Source organism: Herpailurus yagouaroundi, unplaced genomic scaffold (genome assembly GCF_014898765.1).
Source record: "Herpailurus yagouaroundi ecotype Mexico unplaced genomic scaffold, PumYag 191, whole genome shotgun sequence".
NCBI classification, from domain to species: domain Eukaryota; kingdom Metazoa; phylum Chordata; class Mammalia; order Carnivora; family Felidae; genus Herpailurus; species Herpailurus yagouaroundi.
Genome location: NW_024412422.1, coordinates 14626778 through 14648609, shown reverse-complemented (window position 1 = coordinate 14648609; position 21832 = coordinate 14626778). Strand labels below are relative to the sequence as shown.

Here is a 21832-nt window from a genome sequence, read left to right as displayed (position 1 = left end):
GCAACAGAGCAGCACAGCGACCAGCAAGGCCGGGCGGTGACAGCATGCCCGCTCCAGGACCACACCACTGCCCGCCTGCCGCTCAGGGGACGGGAACTGCGCCCAGCTCACTCACCCCGGGGACCTCACCCAAATTTAGAGCTTATTCCTTCCAACCACTAATTACCTTTTCTTGACCTTGACCCATGGCGAGGAATTTGAGGCGGTTTCCTCCAAAACCGCTGCGCTCGGCTAATTTCATAAGGTCACCGGCAGGGTCAGAGCCAGGACTGAGGATGAACACGATGGGCGAGGTCGGAGTGCTCTGCTCAAAGATGGCCTCGAAGCTGATCATCGGGGGCTGCACGTACCTGGCAGAGGGAACAAAGTGGGGACTCTCGCAGAGGACAGCCACCGCGTGCTCGCCTCGCCGCCTCCAGAACCTTCTGGTTGTTCTTTGGGTACAGCTCCCACCGGGTTACAGTCCATGTTGACGCACATGTCACACAAGAGGGTGAACCCCTGGGCGACGCGGGCCCTGCTGTGTCCCCCTAGCACAGCCAGGCACATCCATGGGGGCGCCACCTGACGGGGGGGGGGGGCCTTCCAGGCGGACGTCCCCTCGGCACAGGACCCAAAGGCTCCACACCGACAACGCCACAGGCATGTCCTGAATGGCCCACTTCTCGAGATTTGAAAATTAGTTACCAACACATCAGGCCTGGGAGACTTCGTGTAGGAATCCAAATTTCTAGCTTCTTTCAAAGAGTCAGAGGATCCAGCCACTCTGGGACCCCTTGTCAGCTGGTGATGGTCCAGCTAAGGGGCAGCTGCCCCTGTGAACCAGGACTGGACCTGTCCGAGCTGCCACAGTCCCCACCCAGCCTGGCACACTCATTTCCATCACCTGCCGGCCATGAAGGCACGTTTGGGCTTGCAGCCCCAAATTATATGCCTGACTTCGGTTCTGGAGCTGTGCCGTCCAGTATAGAAGCCGGTAGGCACGTGTGGCTATCGGGCACTTCAAGCGTGGCCGGTCCAAACCGAGAGGTGCTGTAAGCGTAAATTCACACAAGATTTTGAAGACTTAATACCAAAAACAAACCAAAAAAAAAAAAATCATGTAAAATATCTTGATAATATTCGTATTAATTACATGTCAAAATGCTAATATTTTAACATATCAGGTCAAATAAAATGGTATTAAAATTACCTTTATCTCTTCCTTTTTGAATGCGGCTCCTAGAAAACTTCACGCGTGGGCCTCACCTGGTATTTCTACTGAACGGAGCGGTACAAGGGTGACCACAGAAGAGCGCTCAATGACAGGGCGGTCGGTGGCAGTTCCCTCGGAAGCCGGCCCATCGCTGCTGTCTGTGAGTTCAGGCTGGGGGGAGGGGCGCGGGGGAGGACCCCACAGAAGGGCCGAGCAAACACAACAACGCACTTACTTCTCTCCCATGGTTAGAGTCACATAGTCAGTCACCGCCCGGTACACCCGATCCACGCGGAAGCAGCGCAAAATAAGCAACTTCTGGAAAGGGGTGATGCTGCTATCGTAACCCAAGGGGAATGGAAACTGCTCGAGGGAGTCCAGGTCGTACCACTGGGGAAAGCAAAAGACACGGGTGGTGGCGTCAAAGCAGAAGCGCTAGAGCCTCCATTTTTCTGTGAAGGTCCCAAAAGCCACTGTAAAGGAATGAAATCTTTAGAAGCATGCACCTCCGGTCACTTCTAGACAGCTCTGTCATTTTCTACCTTCTGCTCCAAAACTAAGAACTTCAGGAAGGGAGGGACTGAATCGTTTTCGCTGTTGAGTCCTTAGTGCCCGTCAAGGATTGTGCTCCACGGTAGGTGCCTATTTCTCGGATGGGTGGACGGACAGAAGGACAGTTGGATGGTTCTCCCGCAACGCTAGCTGAACTAGATAAAGGAGAATTCAATCAAGCGCCATGGAGGGTGAGAACGACACTCTGAGTGAGTCCCACAAAGGAGTCTCTTCTTGCTCACAAAGAGGCTATGGTTTGGGTCTCAAGACGACTGATTCGCAGGGAAGGGAAGGAGGAGAGACAGAACGTGATCTCACCTCCTGCCAGACAGCGGGATGTTTCTCAACATCATCGGGAAGATTCCCAAAGGAGTCCGAGAACATTTCTGATAAAAGCATGATATCTTCCCATCCCTGGTCAGACAACCAAGCACAGGGCTTTTTCCGGTGGCTTTTCTCCAGGGAAACGTTTCCTGATCACGACAGAAGAAGAGAAGTAAGCGGCTGGCAGTAACATGCCGGGAAGAGTGAGCAGCTCAGTGCTTTCACTCCTCCCGCTCCAGGGAAAAATCCTCGTCTCCAGCGGGGATTGGACAAGGCAGGAGGTGTGCTTGGCTTGCCTCCCCTCGGCCCGGGACCCCAGCTGGGCAGCTCAGCGTGACTGCCGGCCTCAAGGCAGCCTTCTGAGGCTGGAATATTTAGGAAAGCGGGGCTGTTGGAAGCCAAGTTCCAAGGAGAGTTTTTGTTATTATTGTGGTTTGTGTTAATGAACTTAGATGTGTGCGTGGGCAATGTGGGCCAAGGGAGTTGGGAAGAATGAAAAAGGGGACACATTTGTCACCTTTTAAGAAGAAGTCTAATTCTTCCTGCGGGACTCTGCCTTCCGCTTGCTCTATCTTGATCGTCATATTGAAAGAAAAGAGTAACTTGTGCCTCTCAAACAGCCCTGGAGGGAAACATCAGGGGGTACGGATAAAGTCAATTTGCTTTAAAAAAAGGAGTTTGTTATGCACACCAGCCTCGAATGTAAGAGAGATGAAATGAAACAAGGGAGCAGCGCACCTGCATCTGGCCCTCTCTGCTCTGTGTGTCCACGGCTGTGCGAGTGTAGACGCTACGGGCTCAGCTCGCAGGCGGTGCCCAAGGGCCAGCTGCGATGGCGCTTGCTCCTGCGCGTGCGCAACGGCCCTATCTACGGCGGCACCTGCCACACCGGCCCGGGAAGTGCAGGGCAACAGGGGAACCGTGTGATAGAAGTCCAGAGCCACCTTCTGGATGGAAAACTGGTCGTTCGCCTAACTCTAAGTGCAAGTTCTTGTCTGTTACAGTCTAGAAGAGGTGTTAGCAAGCTTCCTACAAAAGGCTAGGTAGGAAGTATTTTTGACTTTTCAGGCTAGACGGTCTGTGTAGTAACGATTCGTCTGCCATTACAGCAGGAAAGGGGTCCCAGACCGTATAGGCGTAAGTGGGCACAGCCATGTTCCAACAGCACATTATTCACAAAAGCGGGCAGTGAGCCAGATCTGGCCTGCTGGTCACGGTTTGCCAGCCCTCCGCTGCAGAGCAAGCACATTCCATCCACAGATTCTTTACTATTGGTAGGGGGATGCTAAATATTAAAGTTCTTCTTCTTTGTAAAAACAGAAGAAATGTGTTCTTGGGGAAGGGACTTGAATTCTACTCTTCTGTGTGCTGCAGGTATTGGCCACTTAAACAAGCCCTGGAGGAAAGACAGTCCTCAACCTTTTTCCTGCCCAGCTGCTATGGGCTGAATTGTGCATCGCCCCCCACCCCCCCGCTAAATCCACATGTTGAAGTTCTAACCCCAGTGCCTTGGAATGTGACCATATTTGGAGATGGAGCCTTTAAAGAGGTGCAGTCAGGGGCGCCTGGGTGGCTCAAGCCGTTGAGCATCAGACTTCAGCTCAGGTCATGATCTCGCAGTCCATGAGTTCAAGCCCCACATCAGGCTCTGTGCTGACAGCTCAGAGCCTGGACCCTGCTTCAGATTCTGTGTCTCCCTCTCTCTCTCCCCCTCCCCCGTTCGTGTTCTCTCTCTCTCTCTCAAAAATGAAATTTAAAAAAAAAAACATAAAAATTAAAAAAAAATAAAGAGGTGCAGTTAAGTGGAGGCCATGAGGATAGGGTCCCATCCAACCTGCCTCACGTCCTCAGCAGAAGAGATCTGGACACACACACAGACGCCAGAGGTGCACACGCACAGAGCGCATTTGTCCTAATCAGTGCAGAGGTGCTCACCTGTGCAACCGTAGTTATAGATGTTGAAGGTCAGTGTGTCCATAATGTTCTTTAGTCGCTTCATGAGAATGGAATCGGGCAGCGACTTCTTAAGTGACAAGCCAAAAACGTCCAGGAAGGCGATGAGGGAGTACTGGTACATGGCGTTCACGAGGGCCATCTCGGTCAGCACGAAGAACAGGATGGCCCCCCTCCTGGCGGCCGGCCGGTAGCCATCCCGCAGCCTGTCGATGTCCAAGGCTGTCTTCTCTGCCAGCTTGAGCTTCTCCGACACCTAAAGAAAAGATGTGCGTCGCCATGGAAACAGGGAGACGGACACCCACAACCAGGATGACTTATGAAATGGGCAAGAAAGTAAGGGATGCACGGGGCACCTGGGTGCCTCCATCGGTTGACTGTCCAACTCCTGATTTCGGCTCAGGCCATGATCTCACAGTTAGTGAGTTCGAGCCCTGCATTGGGCTCTGCACTGACAATGCGGAGCCTGCTTGGGATCTTCTCTCTCCCCCTCTCTCTCTGCCCCTCCCCTGCTCGCTCGCTCGCTCTCTCTCTCTCTCTCTCTCTCTCTCAAAATAAATAAATCAAACTTAAGAAAAGCGTAAGGGATGCTGAGAGCAGGGTGGGGGGGGTGCAGCAAGAAAAGCCACGCAGCACCCACAGGGGTTTGAAAAGCACCTGCCTAGACGTCTGTGGCTGGATGCCCCCGCACCTGTGCCCTCTTCCTCTTCTTTTTGTTTTTAAATTTTTGAGAGAGAGAGACAAGTGGGGGAGGGGCAGAGACAGGCAGGGGCAGGGGATCTGAAGCAGGCTCTGAGCTGTCAGCAGAGAGCCTGACACGGGGCTCGAACTCACGAACCACAAGATCATGACCTGAGCCGAAGTTGGACGCTCAACCGACTGAGCCGCCCAGGCGCCCCGTGCCCTGTTCTTCTAATAACAGTACTGACTTGAACTTGGAGACTCCAACGTCCCCCTTTCATTCCAAACGTGGCGTCCACCCCAACGCCAGGAGAGGAGCATATAACCCAGACCCAAGCAGTCCACACACCACAAACCAGGCTGTGGGACCGGTTTGGGGTGGGGACGTGACTTAAATGGCTCTGGGGAACCTTCATGATAGGGGCAGGTAAAGATTCCCACTCTTCCCTTTGGACCCGAACCTGAGGGGGCATGAGGCCACACCCACCTTGTAACCATGAGGGGGGCTTGGCCCATGGGGAGGCAGAGAATGAAGCCAACCCAACAAAAGGCCCAGCCCAGAAATGGAAAGAAACTGAGTCCTAATGATATGTTTGGAGTCCTGGATCCAGGCCTGCCTGAAGCCATCCCTGGGCTTTGTTTTCTAAGCTAATAAATTCCCTTTTGACTTAGGCCAAGTAGGGCTGGGTTTTCTATCACTGTCAACTGAAAGAGGCTGGCCTGATGCACAAGGGTCCCTGGGAACACGTCTAGGGCTCCCCTCCCCATTGCACACCCCAGCAGAGGTGGCCTGTTCTCATCACGCAAATCCTCAGGTGACTAGGAGCCCAAATCTGACGACAGCACAGGTGGAGATCCCCCCTCCCCCCCCCTCCCCCAACGCCTCAGCTTCTAAGACCCGGGAATGAGGCCCTGAGATCATGGAATCCAATTTTCTCCTTTGGAGACATTTTTCCTTTTCTCTTCTCTCTCCTTTGGCGCTCCCGAAGGCGCGTCCGGGACCACACCCGCCCCCACCGGCCCCGGCTCAGTGCATTTGCCGTGCAGTTCGCACCTCCATGGCTTTGGATTTCGTCTCCTCCAGGGTCTGCACCAGCTCCACGTTGTCCAGCATGTTCCCCGTGGAGGTCGCCAGTTCCCGAAGGAGGGAGTCTTCCAGATCCTTCAGCAGGTTCTTGTTCTCACTCGTCTCCTGGATGAGGTGCTCCCGCTGCTCCTCCAGCTCGCGCCTCTCATAAGCCACCAGCACGCTCAGCAGCTGGTCCTCGAGCCCCTTCAGTGTGACTGGGGAGTGAAGGGGGGCCATCACTGCGGGGCACCCCGTCTCCTCGCCTGCTGCGCGCTTGCGCCCGGGACAGGCTGGGGCTGCGTCTGAGCCAGCCCTTTGGGAACTCGAGGACTCGGCCCTGCCGTCACCCTAAAGCCACGGGTCAAGACCGTCAGAACAACACGGAGACGCTGCCCACCCTGTGGGGGACAAGAGTGTGGGGGGGGTCCCAAAATAAATACTGGGGGGCCAGAGTGGAAAGCACACCCAACGTAATTAACCGATTTACGCAGGTGCAGGCCAACCCGAGAAAACTGGAGAAACGGCCCTCGGTCCCTGACAGAACTCAGCCAAGAGGAAGGGCAGAAATCCAAAATCATGCCGCGTACTTCAGTGCACCACACGGAGTAACTTCCGGCCCCAGCACAACAGGGTCTCGCCCCACTCCGGGTGTGGGTACCTGGGCCCGTGGTCCAGACTCAGCACGCCCCGAGACACGCACCCCGCCGCCTTCCTAGGGGCGCCCAAACCTTCATCGCCGAGAACCGACCAGTTGCGATCTGGCTAGGAGCGAATGACCTGGGGTCACCTAACGAAACGGCGTCCCCTGAAAACTCTGGTCCCCAGTTGTGGTCTCCGTGGTAACCACCCTAATTCGCCACTGAGGTTCTGTACATCCTTACCGGTGTAGTTGATGACCATGGCTTTCCCAAACACAGACGGGCTGTATCTGGGATTGGCCAGCTTGGTGTTTAGGTACAGTCTGAAATTTGAGTCGTAATCCACCTCCTTATCCCCCAGGATGATAAACTGCCGTCCTTGGGAGACTTTGATATTCTTTTCTAAGACGTTATCGATCACCGGATCGATGTACTCGTCCACATCGTGGAACAGGAAAGGGGTCCCATACTTTATGGCCATCTCCAGCTGCTTGAGGAAGTCGGGGTCATTGAAGGAAGCAACCTGCAAGACGGAGGTAGGCACTGAGAGTTGTGCCCTCGGCAACTGTGCAGGGAGAGCGCCTTGGCCTTCGGAGGGGGGAGGGGACATGCCGGTGCCTGAGGGGTGGAGGGAACCAGAGGGGAGAAAGAACGGGAGAGAAGCAAAGCGTGAGACCCGCAGAAGCCAGAAACCCCTTAGGTTCAGGCTCTGAGCAGCCCAAAGCGATCGCGAGAGATTCTCCTTCCGTCTCACAGAAGAGTCGGCAGAAATCTTTCACTCGCCTCTTTGCTTCACCTCCCTCCAACCTCATGACGGCTTTGCTAGCTCTTTCCTCAAAACGTCTGGGAAAACTCCTCCTCTCTTCTAGCCCCCGGGGCCTCCCTCTCCTTTTCCCTTCACCTGCTTTCATTATGTTCACGAACTTGGCCTCCCCCCGTCCCCTTTAAGTGGGAGCATGGTGGCAGGGGTGGGGCTGGGGGCTACGTGGGGCTGGCTCAGGACCCCGGCAGGCTGAGGGAGGAAGAGGAAAGTCAAGAAGCATCTCCTCATTAATATTTGTCTCGGGGGCACCTGGGTGGCTCAGTCGGTTAAGCATCCAACTTCGGCTCAGGTCATTTTCAACCTCAGGTCAGATTCATGGGTTCGAGCCCCACATCAAGCTCTGTGCTGACAGCTCAGAGTCTGGAGCCTGCTTCAGATTCTGTGTGTGTGTCTCTCTCTCTCTGCTCCTGCCCAGCTCACACTCTCTGTCTCTCTCTCTCTCAAAAATAAACATTAAAGTAATAATAATAATAATAATAGTCTCACCATAGCTATGTGTGTATCTTAGAGGCAGACCTTCCCCCCAACAGCCTGTACATACTTGGGAGCAAGGACCAGGGAAAAAAAATAAGGAAAAAGTAATTTCAATATCAGCAATTTCACCCAGGGCAACTGAACACATATGCCCACCAAAAAAAAAAAAAAAGAAAAAGAAAACTTGCACACAAATGTTCACAGCAGCATTATTCATGCTAGTCAAAAAGCAGAAACAATCCAGATGTCCATCTATGGATTAAATGGATGGTCAGATGTGGTCTGTCCATGCAATGGAGTATTATCCATCAATAAAAACTAAGGAAGCACGGACACCTGCTTGAAAACATGATACTGAGGGAAAGAAACCAGACACAAAAGTCCACATATATGATCCCATTGATATGAAATGTCTACAAGAGGCAAATCTATAAAAGATATCCGTGGTGGCCAGGGGGTGGGGGGCGGAGGGAGCGTGTGGGTAGGTGGCTATGGCCTGCAACGTTGCTTTTTGGGGGGTAGTGGTAAAAACAGATTCTGGTGTTTGTTGTGGAACTCTGCAGGTAATATACAAAAAAACCACCGAACTGTATGCTTCAAAGGGTGAATTTTACAGTATGTGAATTATATCTCAGTCAAAAGATACTGAGATACGTTCCTCCCTTCCAGAATTAAAAAAAAAAAAAAAAATGAGCATCTAAGCCCCGGATGGGTAGGGTGCACCTTCGAGCTCCTGGCAGCTGAAAGACGTGCCCAGGTAAGCGAGCAGAGCCCCAGGCAGGTGGTGCAGCCCTCAGAGACGGGACGCGGTGGGCGGGCAGGGAGGCGGCTGGCTCGGCTAGGGCTTCAGGATGGTGACGCCTCAGCTCAGCACTGCCGGGGGCCCCGGGGCTGTCACGGTGGAGATGGCGGGAGAGAACAGGCAGGGAGGGCGGGGGTCACCCAGGGAGGGGCCGGCCGTACCCGCAGGTTATTTTTCTCCTCTTTTCTCTTTATCCAGTTGAGGGCCTGCTGCTGGGGGTCGATGCAGAGGGGGAACCGGCTGGCCCGGGTGGTAAGGATGCCATTCTGAACCGAGAGCTCATCGGGGGGCAGTCCCTGGGAGCCCCACCTGGAAGGAACAGTGACAGGGAAATGTATTTTTCTTGTGCAAGTTGTAACCAAGTGCTGACGGTGGTAGGACTGGCCTTCCAGGACAATCTACCAACCCACAGGCTGCTCAACGCTCCTCAGGGTCCAGGAAGCCGGATCTTCTGTGCAGTCAAGTCAGCTGCACCCCTTGCTGTGTCCTGCCGGGGTGACACCCGCGTGGACCCCCACCCCAAGGCACCCTCGTCCTCCGGGCTCCGGGTCACACACACCTGCTGATCTCAACATCGTCCGTGAGCAGGTTTTCTAACCGGAAGGGCTGGCTCAGGGGAATCTCCCGCTCCAGGATGTCATTCTGCCAAACTTGGTTGACCATCTGGTCACGGAACTCCCACGTGAACGCGCCCTCGTAGCTCAGGAAAGCCGAGCAAAGCAGGCAGTCCCCCAGCAGCTTCACCCGCCGGTGCATCAGCTCGTCCAGGTCATTCAGCCACCTGGCACAGGAGACGGGGGCTGCGGTAAGCCGTTATCTTCCGGCACAATCAGAAGGAACATTCTAGAAGAACCGTCTTGAGCCGCCGCTAATGGGGCTAGCCAGAAGGAAACGTCATTGGAGATATTCTCTCCTTTTAGAAACAAAGACTGCCAGGTCATTTTGCCACACCCCACCCTGGTGAGCCCAGCGTTTTGGAAGACTTTGTTTAATTGCAGGGTTCAGCAGAACCCAGCATCTAATTGGGGGGCTAGACAAGTATTTGCGGGATGCATCTAGTCTCCAAGCTATTTATTAAGTAGTAATCACGTTGTTTCCGAACGCTTTGATCAATAACTTACAGACACACCCAGCAGAACTCATGAGCTCTGGTCCTGCTTGGTGACAAAATTCTACCCAAGATAAAAGGAAGCAGATGTTTCACCTGGCCTCTTCTGGTAAATGGCCAAAGTCTTCGAGGTTTTAGAAATACTGAAAATGGTTTGTTTCCTACAAGCAGACAGTATTTTCTAGTGTTTTCCATACCCCTTTTATGGTGTTGGAATGGAAACTACCAGCGGACCAGCTCTGGCCACATGGCCTTGCCCCTAGGCATCAAACAGTCCCACCTGCTTAAAACTGAAGCTCAGGACTGAGCCAGACACAAGAGCCCTTAGAAGAGATTTGTCCGGCAACAGAGGCGGACTCCTCGTCCAGACCCACCCAGGAGGCGCTCACTAGGTGCCTTAGTTAAAGGTCACTAAGAAGTAAACGTTTCTAGGACAGAGGGCGCCTTGCTAGAGGCCACTGGTGCCTCCCTGTCTCCATAGCTGCGCTGCCTCCTTAACCCTTCATAATTATTTAATAAACCACAGAATGCGCAAAATGGCATCAGCCACCCTAAACACGGTAACAGTAACATCGGAACTTTCCCACGCGGTGTTCAGATAAAAACGCAGCGCGGGGTGAAGACTACATGGCGAGACGGTCCGTCGGCGACGTTCGCTCACGGACCACAGAGTCTCAGAGCTCTTAGCGCACAGCGCGTCGGCCGCTGACCTGATGTTCTCAGACCCCAGCCCCGAGATGAGCTTGTCAGCAGCGATCAGCCGTCTCTCCATGATCTCGGCTTCTTCCTGCAGCTTTTGCTTTTCCAGAATGGCTGCCTCGTATTTGGCCCCCAGAGCCTCCAGTTCTCTCTGGATCGCTGCCAACTCATTCTGGATCTTTTCTAGTTCACGTTTAGTGAGGTAAAAGTTCCGCTCCAGCCTGGCCACCTGTGGGAAGACGGGTCACAGAACGGTGGGGAAAGGGACCGGAGTGAGGCAGGGACGAAGGAGTCTCGCCCCTGGGCTTACGTCCACACCGCGTTTCTAATGCCGTTCATACTCTCTGGGGCCGTCATACGTCCTGCTGAGGTACCTGGCTTCTTAGTCACCTCTTCGACAGTTTGCTGCAAAAGCTCTAATACCACTGGAAAAACAGGTCTTCATCCAAGTTAGCAGATGGCTTAATTTCCCAGTGTACTGAGATCACAGTAAAATGACACTGTGGTTCTAAGTCAAAAACTCAAAAGAACGCGTGAAAACAATACTGATCTTATGCCCAGTTCTAAGTTTTCTAAGCAATAAAATTCTGAGTTATAAAGCAACGTCAAAATAGGTCTCTGGGTGCCCGGTGGCTCAGTCAGTTGAGCATCCAACTTCGGCTCAGGTCATGATCTCACGGTTTGTGAGTTCAAGCCCCACGTTGGGCTCTGTGCTGACAGCTCAGAGCCTGGAGCCTGCTTCGGACTCTGTGTCTCCCTCTCTCTCTGCCCCTCCCCCACTCGCACTCGGTCTCTCTCTCTCTCTCTCTCTCTCTCTCCCCCAAAAATAAACATTTAAAAATTTTTAAGAAAATAGGTCTCAAAATGATCGAATCAACCTTATAACTCCCTTTGTATTGTGCGTTCTGACCCAGTGGTTTTGCCCCTCAGAGGACATATGGCAATGTCGGGAGACGTTTTTAGTTGTCAAAACTTAGGGGTAGGGACAATGGCACCCAGTGGGTGGAGGTCAGGGATGCTGCTAAACATCGTACGGTGCACAGGACAGCCCCCACCACGGAGAACCGTCCGGCCCCGAACGTCAAGAGCTCCGAGGCTGAGAATCCTGCTTTAGCCATAGAGGACAGTTTTTACCCATTTATCCTACTCTTTTCACGCAAAATTTGAAAATCTTCCAGACTTTGGTTCTGCCAGTTCACGCCATCTGGATGAGAGCTAGAATTCAGGGTTATCATTTAGTAGTGCTGGGGGCGGGCAGGGGAACGTTTATGCGATGTAAAATCAGAACCCCGTCAGAATGCTTCCGGCAAAGCTATGGACATATTAACTGCGACTCCAGGTTGCTCCCTTGGCAGCAATGTTTAGGTCTTACGTGTGGACAATACCTTCTCTCTTCTGGGCTTGATTTCTCTGAAAACGTCACAGTAGCCCATTACAGCTTCCACAAACTTCAGCATCCCCAAGCCTGCTTTGCTCACAGCTTCCATTTCTTCAGTTGTGGTGTTGAGAGTCTTCAAGAGGCCTAACGGTCAAAGATGCAATGATTTCGAAGAGTGACAAGACTCATCTTGGGAAAGTAAGATGGGAAATAAATGAGTTTTGTGTAGGGGATGATTAAGGTGTGAGGGAGGGGCACATGTTACTGCCACCCAGGACATTCTATGACCCAGGCACTTCCATGTGACATCAGGACCCGGGGTGTCCGTGGGGACCCCCGACTGTGCATCAAAGTGGCTCAGAGCAGGCAGCTGGCTGGGAATCGTAGGCCATGATGAGTCACCGTCCCCTCTACCTATACTCTCACCCCGGGAGTAATTTCACATGAATGGAAACCCACCCAAGCCAATATTCAGGTAAAGAGAGGTCCTTGGGTTTTTGCACTTGTTGTTATCCTTCGTGTTTCATTTAGTTTTGTGTCTGAGCTGCTGAGAAAAAGCACTTGACAATAACGTTCTGAACAAACCATGAAGGTAAACAGTGGCACTATGAACTTGAGTGGCCTTTTGCAAAGACTAGCCTCGTTCCCACTGGCTAAACATCTAGGCAGTTCAGGAGCCAGGCTCAAAGGGAACGTGGGCATTCGGTAACAGGACAGAGAGGCTGGCTGCGGGCGGTGCCGGTCCCTCCCCGCCCATCTCCCGGGGATCTACAGGAGACTGTACACTGGCAAAAAGCGCAAGGAAGAGATCAAGGCCAGACCGCCTCTTGCACCACCATGCCTGGTGGACAAGATGCCGGAAGACAAGGCCAGGCTGGGTTCCGTAAGAAGGCGCCGTTTCCTAACGGGAACGCCAGAGTGACTGCCGTCAAACGTGCAGCAGGCATCGGCTGCCACTGCCCATCCGGCACCCAGCCTTCCCATGTCACCCCCAGTGCTGCCATCTTCCTCTGGCAACAGTCACCCGGCCTATTCCCTCCCTGCTCTCCATCCCTACAACCAAGACTGAGATGCCAAACTGGGATCGAGCCTGGCTGTTCCTACATTCGTCTCCGCTCACCTCTAATATTTTTAACTTGGCTCTGGGTAATTGAATCAAAATCAATCTCCATCAGAGACCTCAGGAAATTGGGGTCAGACATCATGCCTTTGGCAGTTTTCCAGTTGAGCTCCTTAAACCCTTTCATGATGAGGATGCACTCACACACCGTCTGCACCTGTTTGGGGGGCTTAGCAAAGGACCTGGTGAGAAACAAAGACACATGTGAATCAGACCCAGGATGCGGCCAGGACCTAGCCTAAATGAGAGTTCCAGAAAACGTGGCTCAACCGAGAGTCATCTCTTGCAGGTGACACTACGTGGAAGCCAAGGAAGCCATATCCCGACACCGACTTGGGCTCCTCGGGTGAGCTTCTCCGAGTCAGGGACTGGTCTCCTCCATCAGGCGCCAGATCAGGCTCCCGGAACCTGACGGCATCAGAATCACGGGGGCGGGTGTCATTTGAAATGCAAACCCGGGCCACCCCAAGCATCTGAGTCAGTAGGTCAGGGTGGAGCCTGAGAATCTGTGCTTCTAATTACGCCTGGGGTGGCTCCTTAGACTCTACAGCGTAACCACTCTCATTACTGCCATCCATTTACTAGATGAAGAGACAGGGCTCAGCGTTTCACACAGCCTGCCTATGTTCACACAGCCCGTGGGGTCCGGGGTCCCCACATCCCGGGCTCCTTCCGGTCTATGTCACCCCCGTTGCCTTTGTCTTTGATGAGACCAGACCGCCACTCTGCTGATCCAACGCTCAGACGTCCAGCGCCCTCAACCCTCAGGGAACCGAGACCCAAAGAAGCAGGGGACGGCACAGCAGCACAAAGACCTGGGAAGGAACAGGTGGCACGTTCACTGGACCCAGGGGGACCGCTTGGCTGCCTGCTGCTGGGCAAAGTACCTACGACCCAGATGAGCCGTGCAGACACCAAAACCGTGAAGAGAGACAGAAGCGTAAGGAAAGTGATGGAGGGAAGGAAAAGAAAGAGAGAAGAGCAGAGATGACAGAGGCCCCAGAAGGGCAGAGGGCAGCCTGGGGGGAGGTGAGGCAGGAGCCCAGCCGTTCCAGCAGGAGGCCAGGGTGACCCAGAGGCGAGAAGGAGGGCGGGAGGGAGCAAGAGAGCGAGAACAACGCGGCCAGCACAGCACTATGGAGACTTTCTATACTGGGCAAGCGCCCCACCCATCCCAGCCCCAGGACCCCCACCCGCTCGCCTGCAGACGAGAGCAGAGAGAAGGAGCCGCGCGGGGTAAGGACAAGCCAGGGCAATGACTCCGGCACAAAGACAGATGATGAAAGTAATGGTCCTGAGTCACCAGGGGAAGGTTCAAATGAGGCCGCCACTAGGTCTTTCGAAAGCAGGCAACGCTGTCAACTGTTTCTGAAAGGTTTCCTTCAGGGTCGATGAAGGCCAGGCCCAGGCCACTGATCTTTGAACAATCAGAAGGGGACAGGAGCAGTGAGAGGCTTTCAGATAGAAGACGGGAAGAGCCCCGGCCTCAGTGGAGGATCCTGAGACCTTGGGCAAGTTATAAACTATCCAGGGTTCTCAATTTTCCCATCTGCAAAATGGGGAAACAGAGCCAGACCTTCCCACTCGGAAACCCCGTGAGTCTATGAAAGCGAAGCCCTCTGCTGTCAGCTTACAAACGAGTCCCGGGACCCTCGTGTATACAGAACGCGTCGCCGTCGTAACACAGGATAACTGAGGTGTTAGTGATCCTGAGGTGGTCAGTCCGGGAAGTAGAAACATTCCTGTTTCATTTGATTCTTTTCTCCTATCACAAAAGAAACAGGTGAGAGAAAGATGGTGATGATATGCCCGCTCCGCGGAGGGAAAGAACCCTCACACCCCCGACTCCCCACCTTCCCTCACTCTACCTCAGACACTCTGTCTCTGTTTTGCCCTCGGGCCGAGCTCCTTCCAGTCTCAGAGACGGCCGCCTCTAGCCTCTATCCGACAGCCGGTGAATCCATATTCTCTAGCCACGTCTCAGTTTGTATGTCACTTCCTGGGGACACTTTCCCTGACTACCCCCCGCCCCGACTAGGGCAGGATCCCCCGTTATCCATGGTCGTAGCAGCAAAGATCTCCCCGTCCTAACCTTCTCCTGGGTGATCTTACTGTCCACGTGGGATTCCTGCACAAACACCCGTGCCTCCCCGGGAGTGTCAGCTGAATGCAGTAAAGACCTTGCTCAGCCCCAGTGCCGGCACAGGGTCGGTGGGCGGGTGGCGGGCACCCAAAGACTACCGGACGAATGGAACGAAGAAAAGTGAAACCACAAGCCGGTAACAAAGGGAGCCTTTTAGACTACAGAGGAACGTCCACTTCTAATCTTCATGACTCCTCATCTTCCTGGCTTAACATCTGATGATCTCTACAAAGGGGATTGAGCCTCGTAGAAAGAAAGTGCTATTTAAAGAATCAAAGGATTATGAAATTGTCAAGATGTAAGTGCTGGCTCACCACACCTGACATCCAAATGACCTAAAGAGAGCCAGATTATAGTCATCTGGAAAAACTAAATTTGGATAAAAATAAAATTGGATCCACTGGGTTCGCACTGAACCCCAGGAAAAATCCCCAAAAGATCAACTATTTAATTCTTTAATAAAGAATTAAACTGTAAATGCACAGGAAGAAATCATGGGGAGATTGTCTTACAATCTTTCATTTTTAAGGCCTTTTAAGGATGACATGATATCCGAGATCCACAAACTAAAACATTGCTAAAATCTGCCACATAAAAATCTTATGCACAGCAAACACAAACACACACACAAAACTCACAAGCAAAGTCGAATGGCCAATGAACCACAGGGGAAGATATCTGCAACTCACATCGTGGATAAAAAGCTCACCTCCCTATTACATAAAAATCCACTGGAAACGGACAAGAAAAAAAGTAACAATAACAACAATCCAACAGATAAGTGGGCAAAGTGTATAAACAGTTCACAGAAAACGAAATACACACAAACCTAACGCACGTCTTTCACATATGAAAAAAGGCCAGCCTCACTCACAATAAGGGGGATGCACATTAAAACTACACAAATACAGGGGCGCCTGGGTGGCGCAGTCGGTTAAGCGTCCGACTTCAGCCAGGTCACGATCTCGCGGTCCGTGAGTTCGAGCCCCGCGTCAGGCTCTGGGCTGATGGCTCGGAGCCTGGAGCCTGTTTCCGATTCTGTGTCTCCCTCTCTCTCTGCCCCTCCCCCGTTCATGCTCTGTCTCTCTTTGTCCCAAAAATAAATAAATGTTGAAAAAAAAATTTAAAAAAAACTACACAAATACAATGTTTCATCTACATAACAAGCAAAAATTCAAACGTGCCATGATGCTCTCTGTTGGTGAGGCTCTGGAAAAGCAGGCACTCCCATGGACTGTCAGTGGAGTGTAAATTGGTTCCACCCCAGGGAGAGCACTAAACAACAGCTGTAGACATCATAAACACACACACCCTTGGACTCGGCAGTTCCGCTTCTGGAAAAGTATCCCTGCGGCGGACTTGCCCGGCTGCGCAATGAAGCGCAGTCGGTGCTATTCTTTGCCATGCGGTTTGTAAAGGCAAAAGGCTGGCAACAAGCTAAAGATTCGGAAACTGGGGCCAGTTAAATAGATGATAACACAGCCACCATACAAAGGAATGTGATGGGCTCTTTTTAGATACTGGGCAAGTTCATCATATACTGACACGCAAAACATCTCCAAGATGCACTGTTCGGTGGAAAAGCCAAGATGTAGAAAAATGCATACGGTATGTGACCGTTTAAACACCAAAAAGAGAAGGAAGAAAATACACAGGTATCCCTTGTTCCACTAACCTTTAGAATCTACAGTCAGGAACTGAAGACACACTTGTACGCCCGGTTGCCGTGACCACGTACCAAAACCCTCTGGATGGCATGTGAGAACCAAAAGGCAATGGGTACCTGCTGTGTTGGGGGGCAGGTGGGGGGGAAAGGAGGGGGACTAAGCTGATGGGGCGGTCGGGAGGGGGCTTTCACATGATGTCACTGAGATGTTGGGACCATCCTAGCTGATGCTTACTTGACGCCCACTGTGAGGTCCAGAGAGCTCTTCATACAATAGTTCACAACAGCCCTGAGGCCATGGGGACAATTATTATCAGCCTCGTCTTACAGATGAGGACACTGCAGCACAGAGAGGTTAGGTGACTTACCTGAGGTCACACCCCCCCGTAAGAGGCAGAGCCATACACGAACACATTACCTACTCCCATAATTACATTTCCAGAAACTAGTCCCTTCAGGTCATAGGCCACTCGCGCTTTCTCAGAAATGACTCGAGCACCATCTCGCACCTGTCTCAGGCGAGATACGGGCATCCCCCGCCAGCTGCCGGGGACACATAGCAAGCTCTCCATTTGGTCCTGTAGGAGCCCCGTCTCCCCCTCGCCCTTGGGTCGAGCCGGGGACTCACAGCCCCTTCTCTCCAAACAAATCCCCTTCAAAACTCCTTCCCGGCTCTCTGCTCTCACGGTGTTTTTATGCCGCTGACCTGGGAGTGGTGCCCAACATTTGTATAACCGACGTTGGCGGTTTCCCTTGAAAATGTGTATGCTGACGGTCTGTCCTACAACTCAGCTTCGTATGCGTTTCTGCTTTGTTCTGCACCCCCGTCCGAACTTCTGACACGTACGATCGCGATCTTAAAACGTCCATCCTTACGCCTTCATTCAACCACGCTTTGCAAAGCCGAAATAATGACCTCCGCCAACAGCAGTATCCGCAGGTGGCCTCCCGAGAGCTGCTTAAGTCCCCTGCCCTGGAATGAGCTGGACGTTCGGTTTCAAGTCCACATGTCTCACTAATAAACAAATGCCAAGGGCCCAGCCTTTGACAAGGAAGGAAGAGAGACGAGCACAGAGAACAAGCATCGTTCTGCCGGGAGCCTAAGACGGAGAGTCAACCACGGGCTTGGAAACAGGAGTGTCTCTCACAGGAGACCTGACTGTGGGGCCAGAAGACCCCAACCCTTTCTGAAAGCAAGGAGGTGATGGGGAGAGAGGAGAGAGCTGAGGGTCCCGGACCAGGGGGAGACGTGTGTGGGGCCAGGCGACACAAGCAGAGGGGCAGGCAGATGGGGGAGTGTTCCTTCCTGCCTTCAGTCTCGTGCCGAGTTGATGAGCGAGATCCATTCACGGTGCCCTAAGGAGCCCCACGCAACGCGGGAGAAAGCTCACCCACCAGCCCCACACCAGGCCCCTTTCCCTGGAAGTCCCCTGGGGCTGCAGGGGGGACGGGCATCTCACAAATTGACTCGCCAAAGGTCCGGGAGCCACAATAAAGAGCCCCTCTCCCCACCCCTCACAAGCCCATTTGGCTAGAGCCGGATCAGAGCCTCCCCGGTCGACTCCCAGCTTGCGGCACATCTTTGTCAAGCTATTTTCAGCAGGGCTCCGGCCCCCTGCGTCAAGCGCCCCGGACAGACGCTCGTGTCGTGTTTCCCGAAAAAAGCATCGGCTGACAAACCCCACCTCCTCCCACACACCCCGCTCTGGAACTCACTCCCCTCCTGTGAGTCAGCCTGGGTCCAAAGTCAACAGGCTCCGCTACCTCCCGGCTGGGGGACCCGGGGCGAGCCATCTTACCGTCCTGCGCCCCACTTTCCTCTTCTGCAAACGAGGATAAGAACGGCACTAACGGTACCCACCACGGAAAGTGCTTAGCACAGTGGCCGGCGCGCAACGGGGCTCCACAGATGCCTGACCGCCGTGATTATTGTAGTTGCTGTCAGGACTGATACGGGCGCCCAAGCACACTTGGAAACTGCCACCAGTTACCTAATCTCAGTCACATCGGATTTGTCCAGCTTCTGCAGCTCCAGCTTGGCAGCCTCCAGCACGGGCATGACCTCGGTGAGGGCTGTCTCGGCCTCAGCCTTCTCCACCGCAATGATCTTGTTTTGTTCTTCTATCTCCATGGCTTTTTCCTCTGCAAGCTTCTTCTTCTCCTCAGCTACAGGAGGAAGGGGAGGTTAGTGAAACTACTGGGCACGGAGGTGGGGGACCATTACCACTGACACAAAGCAGCCCGCAGCCCTCCAAGGTTGGTGCTGGGCTGTCAGGGGATCTAACAAGCTTTGTCCAACATGGCGGCCTCGGGTGTTCCTGCTAGAACAGAAACCTTACCGGGCACGGGGTCTCCAACAGCAGGACAGCTGCTCTGACTGGCCCACCCATGTCCCACCACTCCATCCCACAGGACAGTCCCCCAACCCTGTGTGGCCAGTGTTAGCCGAGGACACTAGGGCCACCCTCCCTCTTTCCGGCTCACTGAGATCTCCCTGCTTCTCGTCACCTTTTCTTACATTTATTCAGGCCCAGCTCAGAACCACCCCTCTAAGGTGCCCTGCCCCCTCTGTCACCCTAGACCTCATCTCTCTGTTTATTTGCTTCATGACATTGATCAAAATCTGGAAGTTGATCTAATTATTGGCTCATTGATTGTCTGGTTCCACTCACTAGAATGTGAGCATCCCCCCAAGGTCTGTAACCCTAATGTTTAGAACAGGCTTTGGTTCATAGTAGGTGTGCTGGGTTGAAGAGTGTCTCCCCACTGTCCACGTCCACCTGAGAACCTCAGAATGTGACCTTATTGGGAAAGAGGGTCTTTGTAGATCCTAGTTCACATGAGGTCATACTGGGTTAGGGTGGTCCCCAAATCCAATGGCTTGTATCCTTATAAGAAGACCACAGGAAGACTCAGAAACACAGAGGGAAGGAGATAATGTGCCAGTGGTGGTAGACACGGAGATAAACCTAAAAGCCAAGGACTGCCAGCAAACCACCGGAAGCTGGTAGAAGCAAGGAGGAAGGAGGCCTGGTCCTGCCGGTCTCCAAATCTGGCCTGCAAAACCGTAAGAGAGTCAAGTGTTGTTTGACGCCCCCCCCCCCCCCTCCGCCCCAGGTGTGGCCATTCGTTAGGGCAGCTCTAGGAAACAAATACACTGTCACCTGTCTGAGAGCACCCAGCTGGGACCGGAGCACAAGGACCTGAGCATCGCGGCCATGCTCGTCACCACCTTGGTGTGTCACAATCCTGTGTGCCCCGGGGCCCTGTGAAAATTTATGCTGACTTTGCTTCACCAGATGGCCCTAGGGAACCGATACGGTGGGTGTTCAATAAACATACTGAACGTTGGCTGGATGCCCTAATATTTTCCAATGAGGCGTTCTCTCGGGATTCGTCTTCACGGTCAAGAAGCAAGCGTGGGCCAAGCGTCTACAGAGCGCAAAGCGCGTATGGGCCCTGATGCTGTGAAGGATCCCGGCCCCGAGAGTTTCTTGCTGGAGCAGCAGGAAGACAAGTGCGTGGGAAGAAGGGAGCAAGGTCACAACTGTGAAACCGTCAGAACCGAAAAGCAGAGTGGGAACCATCACAACAGTCAGGGGCCAAGAAGAGGGGTCGGCAGGGGAAGGGTCTCAGGGGAGATGGGACTGGGGCTGGGCCGCGTGGGAAGGGGCTGGAATAACCGCAGGCGAGCTCGGTGTGGCGGGCAACCGGCGGGAGCGGCCTGCTTAGTCCACATGCGGGAATGCGCATCGTGCTCAGGAGAAAAACAGTGGCCTTCCAAGTGGCTTCTCAGGAATGTCCCCCAGTGGAGCCCCGCCCCATCTGGGGGGTCCCTGCCCCCAGAGCTGGCCGCACACTCACCTATGGCCGTGTTGGCGGCAATCTCCTCCAACAGGGCCTCGCAGGCGGCCGACTTCTCCGCCAGTACGACCTTCTGCTCGGCCAGCTTCTGGTTCAGCTCATCCAGCTGGATGGTGGCCTCCTTCAGCTTGTCCAGCCCCCCCTCCAGACGCTTGCACTGGGCTGAGGAAAGAGAGGACCCGTACCCATCACCAAGGTGAGCACCGTTGCCAGTACGCCCGGGGAAGCATGCCAGCAGCCTCACTGTGATTCGTCCAACTTGGGCTCAACCGGGAAAAAAAAAAAAAAATCTCCAGGAGATGCCAACATCACCTCCGCTGCCATGCTGAGACAGCATCGGCCAAAACGAATGTATTTCTGAAAACAGCGCTTCATCTGGCCAACAGCTAGAGCCGCAGCATTTTCAAGAGCACTTTCCAACAGAGCACGTTGCTGCCATCAGACCGTATCTCTAAACAGGGAAAATGTAGAGCTACAGAACGCATGACCCAACACGGATGAGTAAAAGTAAGAGCGTGACAGCCCCCTGCCCACCCAGAAGAATCACTCTGAGATGAAAGATCCGGAGCGTGCTACACTTCACCTCGATCCTGATTATTCCCCGTCTTGCTAAGAAACGCCTGCTTAAAGAAAAGGTCATCAGTTGGATCCTTACGTGTTCACCGCCCCGTTCCCAAGTCTTACCTATGTTACACTGAGTTTTCTCGTCCAGTAACTTTGAATACGTGTTAATAAAATCAAGGTAATTTTTGGGAGTTACATAGTTGCTACGCCTCAGTTTCTGTAGAAATCGTTTGCTGAATTCACCCACGGACTCGTGGACCAAGACAACATGCTCTACCACACCATCTATGTTTTCCACTGGGATCATCGGATTAGTCCCTGAAGAGAAAGGAACAGAAAAAAAATGCCTCTTACACACGGAAAAGAGGAGTTTTCCGCAGCTCAACATAGAATTCCCTGTGACTCAGCAATTCCGCTCTGAGGCATGTGCCCAGAAAGACCTGAAAAATGGACTCAAGGAGATTCATGTAGGCCAATGTTCACAGCCACACTATTCACAACAGCCAAACGTGGAAGCGACCCAGATGTCCATCAACAGACAAATGGATAAACAGAGTATGGTCCATCCACGCGACGGAAGACTACCCAGTCGTAAAAAGAAAGGAAATCCCGACACACGATACAACGTGGATGAGCCTCAAACACATGCTGAGTACAAGAAGCCAGACACAAAAGGACAAATGTTCCGTGATTCGACCTCATACGAAGTGTCAAGAACAGCCAGATTCAGAGACAGAAAGTAGAACGGGGGTTACCAGGGGCTGGGGGAACAGGAAGTT

The 21832-nt window shown here is 53.2% G+C and overlaps 1 protein-coding gene across 2 annotated transcripts in view; it reads right to left on the bottom strand.

Moving 5' to 3' along the window:
• DNAH10 (dynein axonemal heavy chain 10) overlaps positions 1–21832 on the bottom strand; it is a 144042-nt gene that overhangs the window by 7603 nt on the left and 114607 nt on the right. For both annotated transcript variants that reach the window (XM_040444042.1, XM_040444043.1), the window contains 15 exons: positions 21174–21371; positions 20490–20651; positions 18617–18791; positions 12817–12998; positions 11704–11840; positions 10330–10547; positions 9071–9292; positions 8673–8820; positions 6656–6935; positions 5760–5989; positions 4007–4280; positions 2589–2693; positions 2066–2220; positions 1431–1585; positions 167–350 (listed from right to left, as the gene is read on the bottom strand). In XM_040444042.1, the coding sequence (XP_040299976.1) occupies positions 167–350; positions 1431–1585; positions 2066–2220; positions 2589–2693; positions 4007–4280; positions 5760–5989; positions 6656–6935; positions 8673–8820; positions 9071–9292; positions 10330–10547; positions 11704–11840; positions 12817–12998; positions 18617–18791; positions 20490–20651; positions 21174–21371 (2825 nt within the window). The remainder of the gene's footprint in view (positions 1–166; positions 351–1430; positions 1586–2065; positions 2221–2588; positions 2694–4006; positions 4281–5759; positions 5990–6655; positions 6936–8672; positions 8821–9070; positions 9293–10329; positions 10548–11703; positions 11841–12816; positions 12999–18616; positions 18792–20489; positions 20652–21173; positions 21372–21832) is intronic.